At 37.7% G+C, this 8,667-nt stretch overlaps 1 protein-coding gene across 2 annotated transcripts; it reads right to left on the bottom strand.

The window, feature by feature from the left end:
- Positions 1–2,309: 2,309 nt before the first annotated feature.
- On the bottom strand, positions 2,310–4,609 carry fkbp1aa (FKBP prolyl isomerase 1Aa). 2 transcript variants are annotated; one of them, XM_048210813.1, is made up of 5 exons: positions 4,454–4,609; positions 4,204–4,251; positions 3,384–3,496; positions 2,958–3,107; positions 2,310–2,658 (listed from the first exon to the last, which is right to left on the bottom strand). In XM_048210813.1, exons 1-4 carry the CDS (start codon positions 4,596–4,598, stop codon positions 2,979–2,981), a joined length of 435 nt encoding a protein of 144 aa, XP_048066770.1. In that variant the 5' UTR covers positions 4,599–4,609; the 3' UTR covers positions 2,310–2,658; positions 2,958–2,978. The 2 variants fall into 2 exon arrangements, with proteins under 2 accessions (XP_048066770.1, XP_048066769.1); XM_048210812.1 differs by having other exon boundaries at positions 2,933–3,107; positions 4,454–4,608.
- Between the last annotated feature and the right edge of the window lie 4,058 nt (positions 4,610–8,667).

Raw genomic sequence — 8,667 nt, forward strand, 5'->3', positions numbered from 1 at the left:
AATTTTAATTAAATGCCTTAAGAATTATTTTTATTCAGTTCATCCAAGGAAAATTGTACTACTGAATGAATGACCTTGGTCCGTCACTGTCAGTTTCAGTAAATTTGCAACATTCCCCCTATGGGATTTTAGTGATATGACATTTATTCACTGACATTAGGTGCGGACAAGAATGTGTAAATAATTTGAAATATTCTTATGTAAACTGTTCTATTGCAATTAATTCATTCTGCTCAAGTTTCATGAATGAGGCCCATTCACAGGAAAACTTGTTACTTTAAAGATGCATGTAACTTTAGGTAGGTTACATAGACACGGGTGCTCATGAAAAGAGGAAATTTAAAGTCCATAGCTCAAACCAATTAGCAGGGCTAAGCTTTCAAATGTTAAACCTTTACATATCTGTTGCTAAGCACCCATTGTCAATCCATCTTATTTCATAAAATATTAACACAAGAAGCATCATGTATCCAGAAACTGTTTGGATCTCTAAAAATATGCTTCACTCATTACATAGAATTAAAACTTCACATGAAAATGCCTAAATGTGAGAGTGCTATGTGGATCAATATGATGTCATTCTAGACTTTTCTACTCAAGTTATGTTTTATCAGTTGCACAACTGTGCTTCTTCATATATGAGCAAAAGGAATTTTGAAAATGCTTTACTGTGCAGTTGCATATTTATGGAATTATTTGAATAGTAGTTCAGCTTGTTTGCTAAAAATGCCAAATTGTATTGATAAAGCAATGGAAGGTGATGGCCTAAGATGACTTTATAAATCTGTTCTTTGGGTGGTAGATTTTCAGTTATTTTTAACTCAGTCTCAGGTGGAACTCAGGTGAATAGTAATAGAGAGGATGCAAAATTAGTCAAAATCATGCCAAAACATTCATTCATTAGAAACACTAAGGTTATAAACATAACAGTAGTTGTGAAGATGTACATTTACTGTCATAAAAGACTTGTTTTTAGATTTTTTGATCAACGCATTGCTTCAAACCCAACGGGTCTAACTATTGCATGCATCCAGATTTCAGATTACTTCATGCATTTGTAAAACAAAGTCTTGTTTATTTGAAGTAAAACAAAAGAACAAAACCAGGCAATCATGGCATTCCAGTAGATTATTGTAAGGGCTTAGAATGCATGTTAGCACAAGAATTCCTAGCAGTTAACTATCAGCAAACTTACAGATTCTATTTCATGTAGACATTTGAATAACTCATGCTGATTTTGAAGAGCAATGTTGCAAAGTATGATTGTGTATTTAGACAGAGCCTGTCCGCACTCAACCCTAATTGTAAATTTTGATTGTTTGGTTCAATTGCACCTTGAAAATAAAAGTGTTTCATTAAAATGACATGGCTTCTGTTGTGCTGATGACTTTTTTTAATTTGCATGGTCCTAGACTGTAATGATGGGTGCTTTCGAAGCTTTGAAACCTTTACAAATCTTTTGTTTCAAATCAGTGGTTTGGAGTGTGTTTCAAACTGCCAAAGTCAAGTGATTTCAGTAAACAAGGCTTAACTGTTTTGAATCATTTTAAAATTTCAATGGTTCACCCCTGGGGGTGATCTCTGTGAACCCATGAATCATGTGGATTCACTGAGATTCGCCCCCTAGCAGTGAACCCTTGAACAAGTGTCTGTGTTTTTTTTTTTGCACTTTTAGGCATTTTAATGAGACATTTGTATAATTAAAAGGAACAACAATAGTTAATAGTCTCTTATTTGCCTGTTTAGCTGAGCCATCCATAAAACAAACAAGCCCTGAAAATTGATAAAATAACATATTACAGAGATATTTAATATTAGATGATTAGATAATTGTATTTGATAGATTATACTTTCAATAAAACACTTGAAATGGGGTTTTAAAAGCTGTTTTATGCATGTTTGGCCTGAGAGTTTGTTGCATTTACACTTTTGACCGGCGGTGTGTGGCGTTTTGAACGCTTCGAAACAGTGAATCATTTGGCGACGATTGGTTTATTTGATTCAAAGCTTCGTTTCTCCCATCTCTACTAGACTGTCCTCAAATAAAGCAGAATGCTGTGACCAAACAATTAAAGGCAATCAGAACAATTAACATTTAACATAGTTATGTGGAGTGGGATTTAGAGTAGACCAATGAGATTTCACTGTGGGTGGGGCTACCCAGTACAAAATACACAATATCAGAGATAGGGACCAAATGACTGTCAAAATGTCCTGCCATTTATCATCATATGACATATTGATTATAATGATGCACCTGCAAACACACCATACAAGTTTCCCAATTAACACATCAGAGACCAGCTTGATCTTTTTATAAACAATTTATTTTCAAGTAGTTTGTTTTATACTTAACCAGATTTCCCCACCAGAGTACTTATTACCAGCTCAGCCAAAACCCTGTTGCTGTGATCACGTTTACAACACAGAAATCAAATATAAAAAGAGAGGAGAGGGGGAAAAAAAATAAAAAATAAAATAAAATTGTGTCTTAGTGAACTTCCAATGATTGAGTATACCAGTGATTATGTCAAGCAGAAAAGAAAAAGTCAACAAAATATACAAATGCAAAACAGAGCTAAGCTAAGTGGTATCGCTATTAACACTACCCCTTTTGAGGATCACATGCATGGAGCAATGTTCCTTAAAAAGGTTGACCTGGAAGAAAACAGAGAGAGGTTTATTAAACAACTGAACCGTGGTCCTCAAAGGCCATAAATACGATTACGAGGGTTTAATCGAAGAGCCTGTTAAATAAACTCTACAGGACAGTTAAGACCGAGACTAGAATAATCTCCTTTAAAGATTATCTCTTAGTTATTAACGCTATCCATGCAATTGGATGAACTATCTACAAGGTGTTTTTTTTATGTATGATGCATTCATAAAGCGTATTAACAAATTAACTGAATGTGGAAAACTTTGCACATACCCTGAAAGAATGAATAGGGAATAACCTGAGTCCAAACGTGGGGGCTTTATTCCAAGCCAATCAGCTCCACATCAAATACGAGAGTGGCGTTGGGAGGAATGATGCCCGGGTGCCCCTTGCTTCCATAAGCAAAGTCCGGAGTGCAAGTCAGCTTGGCACGCTGCCCAACACTCATCTGTTACAAAGGGGAAAAGGTCATTTTGCCAAATTAGGTATAGTATGAAACAATAAACGGATATTAAAGAAGTGACATGTCTTGGTTATCAAAACCATAACAGACAGCTTGTGTGCAATTTGTCTGAGGAAGCAAAATAATTGGAAATCTTCCAATTAGGCACAGACCTACTTTATGAACAGACAGTTCCGAACATCTTAATATGGGTCAGGTAGATTTATATAGCAAATCGTATCCATTTTTCCCCAGAGGATTACAGGAAGAATGTGCATTTACCTGGGCTACTCCCTCATCCCAACCACGGATCACTTCCTGTTTGCCAATTTTGAATTTGAAAGGCTTTCCCCTGTCCCGGGAAGAGTCGAACTTGCGTCCATCTGTCAGGGAGCCTGAGAGAAACAGGGACAGATGTTTTTTTTTTTTTTTTTTTTTTTTACACATATGAATCATGCGAAGAAAACATCCGTTAACCAGCAAACGTTCAACACCCCAAATCATGATTCATTTGAAAAGTATACGTCAGAAAGCCTTTTATGGATGCAATTTATTCACTATAATAATTTCGCTTCATCAAAAGAATCTAATGAGGTCGTTCGAATCGAAATATTGTTGATAATCACGGGCGCGTTCAAATCGAAGCATTCTGAGAATCACATGCCCGAGGATTCGAATTACAGCGTTTTTAAACATCACAGCTGCTGAAAATTCGAATCTAAACATTCTGAGCATCACAAGCGCATTAAAAAAAAGTTCAAATGTTATGTTAAGACGAATCTTCAAAAACATTTGTCTGGCTGCCCGCTATTTTTCAACACAGCCCGTCTCATCATAAATGACGGCAATAAAGCCACTGTATATCCGCAAAACAGGCCACGGTTTCTAAATCCGGCGCTGTCAAAGAGTCGCATTTAAGAAATTTGAGTAAAAGGAACCATCAAAACGTGGTAAATATTAAGGCCAATTAAAATATTACAGATTTAAAGCCTTGACGAGCTGATCGCGGATGCGAAAGTGTCTATTGTGTCAATGCGGCTAATCAGCTAATGCTGGCTAACACCCTTCAGGGATTCATCAACACGATCACTTATCAACTTACCCACATAGTGCACGACACAAGTCTGTCCTTTTTTAGGGAAAGTACTTCCTAAAAATCCAAAACAAGAAGAGAAAACGATTAAAAATGCATGTCAAATACTGTGGGACGAGGTTAGTGGTTAGCTAACAGGCTAACGCCCGTGATGCCAAGAACAGACAGAATAAATCGATTTAAAATTCGGTTCATTTGATATATTTAAGTATTGTGGTTTTTGAATTGTCGATGTGATTCCATGTGTGATGTATTTTACCGTCTCCAGGTGTAATGGTTTCAACCTCGACTCCCATCCTGGCTGCTTGTTTTGACTCCTGAAGCTCTGCACACAAAATGCGCTTCAGTAATTCAGTAATTGAGATTGAGGGCAGAAAACCCCTGTCTGCGCCACACACGAGCATCTAGCGCCCCCAGCGGACAAACACCGAACTGCGCTCTACCTCTGGACGTCCATCAACCTCGCATTGCCATGGAAACCACAGTTGGTAACTGATATTAACATTTAAAGGGTTAGTTCACCCAAAAATGAAAATAATGCCATTTATTACTCACCCTCATGTCGTTCTACACCAGTAAGACCTTTATTCATCTTCAGAACACAAATTAGATAAAGATATTTTTGATGTGAGGCCTGCATAGCCAGCAATGATACTTCCTCTCTCAAGATCCATAAAGGTACTAAAAACATATTTGAAACAGTTAATGCGAGATCAGTAGTTCTACGTTAATATTATAAAGTGATGAGAATTCTTTTTGTGCTCCAGAAAAAAACTAAATAACGACTTTTCAACAATATAGTGATGGGCGATTTCAAAACACTGCTTCATGAAGCTTTATGAATCGAATCAGTGATTCAGATCCCTATCAAATGGCTAAACTGCTGAAATCACGTGACTTTGGCGCTCCGAGTCACTGATTCGATTCGCAAAGTCTTTATTTTGTTTTTTTGGCGCACCAAAAATATTCTCGTCGCTTTATAATATTAATATTGAACCACTGAACTCACATGAACTGATTTAAATATGTTTTTAGTACATTAATGGATCTTGAGAGAGGAAATGTCATTGCTGTGAATGCAGACCTCACTGAGCCATCGGATTTCAACAAAAATATCTTAATTTGTGTTCCGAAGATGAACAAAGGTCTTACGGGTGTGGAACGGCATGAGGGTGAGTAATTAATGACATTTTTTTCATTTTTTGGTGAACTAACCCTTTAAAGTCATAACTGTCTTCTTTTTTTTCTGCTACTGCACTTTTTGGGACAATCACATGAACAAAAGTGGTCAATGTGGAAAATATGGTGAAATTCTTCTAACATTTAATGGATACAAAATATAGTTTTGATCGCTAGGCTTTTTCCACCTACATTTGCACTGTCAACTGTAAGATTGGAAATGTATTTTCTTGCCCCTGAAATATATTTTTAAATATATTTTAAGTATATAAAGGTTAAACAAAATATATTTTCAGTTTAAAAAATACATTTCATTGAACTTCACTGTTTACAACATATATTTAAAATATATTTTGGCCAGATGAAATACATTTTTTCCGTATGGGATGACATCATCAGGAGTACAATATTAATACAACAACAACAATATTAATTTGGTAGTTGTGTTCTGTTCAGAAATAATTTGGGAAAGGCAACAAAATTAAAGTGAAATAAAATTTAAATAAATGTACAGCTGTATGTGTATTTTCATTATACATCTAAATAATTTTGCATTACACAACAGTGCACACAAGAGTGCTGATATTTTATAAAATTTAAATCAAGCGGCAACCTCCCCCTGTTTCTCGTGAAGCCAATACACAAGTGAATTAAACTGCAATTCATTGACTGGCCGCTAGGGACAGGCTGCAGAAGTGAGCAGAATCTCATTGACCATCATGTTAAATTAGCCAAGTTTACAGCAGAAAAAAACATGTTTACAGTCTGGTTCATGTTGTGGTTTTGGTCTATACTGCGAATTTGCCCTTCATGACAACTCTGAGGGGGGTGAATTTTTTTATAGCTTAAAGTTCTGCATAATTAAGGGCGTGGTCACTTGAGTGACAGGTATGCCGCTGCTGTCTGTGAGCCATCATGTTACCTCAGCAGCTCATTTCAGCCGCTGAATTTGGCATCTCACTCGTATTTGTGCTTTTTTTCTGTATTATTTTATACAATATATGGCTTGCTGCATACTCGAGACAGATGTCAGTCTGTGTACATGTGCTCGCATGCGGAACACACGTTGTTGGATCGTCGTGGCATTGGCTAAAAGTTTTGTTCCTGAGATTTACTACAATGACAATACCAGGAGGATATACAACTCCAACAGCACTGCTTGGATATAACTAAAACTGCTGCACTATTTTGAAAAATTATACTTTGGATACGTGCTCATTAGTTTGAGAGAACATTTGAGAGATATACATCTGATACATATATATATATATAGTATATATATATATATATATATATATATATATATATATATGTAACCCCTCTAGTCCAGGTCCTTCTCACCCCGCCCTACGCGGGTCTCGAACCTGGGTCTCCGGCATGGGAGTCGAACGCTCTAACAAGGAGGCTAAAGGCTGCAACCTCTACGTCAGTCGCTAGAGCATCTCAGTCGCTAGCACAGCATCTAGCTGGCCTCCGTTACATACACACACACACACACACACACACACACACACACACACACACACACACACACACACACACACACACACACACACACACACACACACACACACACACACACACACACACACACACACACACATATATATATAACCCAAGTGCCACGGATTGGATTCATCTCGCGATCTCTATTTCATTATATAGGTATGAAATCCCATTTGATTTGTGTTATTTGCACACCCAACACAAATTAATTAGCCTACTGGTGTTGGAGCATCTATAACGTTATCGTAAAAAAATCACCGTAGATTGACAGTAATCCTTTAGTACTTTCTAATGATACTGCTATGTTTATTAATATTTTAGATAATATCTAAGATAGATAGCTAGGGCGGGCGTGGTTTCAGCAACAAGTCGCATGGCATGGGCTCCAACTTCGTCCCGCCTCTTTGCCCATTTTCAGTTATCCGTGAGTGACGTGCGGTCACGTGCAGCTAAGATGGCCGCGGCCTCATTTGAGTCTATGGTCAAAACCATACCGTGCGTCTCAATCAGCTCCCTAGTTCACTAGTCAGGGCACTGATCAGGGAGTCGACCACATTTATTTAAATGGTATACTGATACACGACCTAGGAAGCTAAGGAGCTGTTTGAGACGCAGGGATAGACTGTAAAAAAATATGGACGTAGCGTCCGTGACGTCACCCATAGAATTGTGAACAGCAGTTTGAAGCGAAAATGAGGCCGCGGCCATCTTAGCTGCGCGTCACCGCACGTCACTCCCGGATAACTGAAAATGGGCAAAGAGGCGGGGAGGTGGTTTGAGCTGATATGACTGGTTGCTGAAACCACGCCCACCTAGCTCGACGTGACCATGTTAGCAGCAAAGGAGCTATCTATCTATCTTAGATACGATCTAAAATATTAATGAAGACAAGTTTTATCATCAGAACGTTCTAAAGGTTTACTGTCAATCTACTGTGTTTTTTAAGATATAGATCCTCCAACACCAGTAGTGTTGGTTGTGCAAATAACAACATGGAAAATCAAATGGGACTTCATACCTTTATAATAGAGATCGCGAGATGAATCCAATCCGTGGCACTTAGGTAAAATATGAGTGTCCATTGCAAAACAAAAAAACGTCACATTTCTTCTGAATGATCTGCTCTCTGTCATCGTTCTTCAAGAAAGGATGCAATCTGAGCAGCCTTTATGTTGTAAAACTGTATACGATCGTATCTAACAAACAAATGAGCCCATGTCCAAAGTATATATTTTTTCAAAATAGTGCAGCAGTTTTAGTTATAATATCCAAGCAGTGCTGTCGGATTTTGATATCCTCCCGCCATTGTCATTGTAGTAAATCTCACAACCAAAACTTTCAGCCAATGCCACGATCCAACAACGTGTGTTCTGTGTCTCTTCCCCATGCATGCACATCTACACAGACACACATCAGTCTCGAATATTATGCAGCAAGCCATATTTTATAATTGTATAAAATAATCGAGCACAAATACGGCTGAGATGCCAAATTCAGCGGCAGCTGAGGTAACATGACGGCTCACAGACAGCAGAGTCTACCTGTCACTCAAGTGACCACGCCCTTAATTATGCAGAATTTTAAGACTTAATATAATTTAAACGGATAAGTTATAAAAAAATTCACCCCCCTCAGAGTTGTCATGAAGGGCAAAACTGGCAGTATAGACCAAAACCACAATTTGAACCAACTTGTAAACATGTTTTTTTCTGCTATGAACTTGGCCAATTTAACATGGGACTCTATGAGATTATGCTCTCTTTTGGAGCCTGTCCCTAGCGGCCAGTC

The sequence above is a fragment of the Megalobrama amblycephala genome, linkage group LG12, assembly GCF_018812025.1.
Source record: "Megalobrama amblycephala isolate DHTTF-2021 linkage group LG12, ASM1881202v1, whole genome shotgun sequence".
Lineage (NCBI taxonomy): Eukaryota > Metazoa > Chordata > Actinopteri > Cypriniformes > Xenocyprididae > Megalobrama > Megalobrama amblycephala.

Excerpts from the sequence above, each read along its gene's own strand:
- fkbp1aa (XM_048210813.1), bottom strand. The coding sequence starts at position 4,598 with ATGCTCGTGTGTGGCGCAGACAGGGGTTTTCTGCCCTCAATCTCAATT. Across the intron at positions 4,252-4,453 it reads AACCATTACACCTGGAGACG|GAAGTACTTTCCCTAAAAAA; the intron begins GTAAAATACATC and ends TTGGATTTTTAG. Across the intron at positions 3,497-4,203 it reads TTGTGTCGTGCACTATGTGG|GCTCCCTGACAGATGGACGC; the intron begins GTAAGTTGATAA and ends TGTTTCTCTCAG.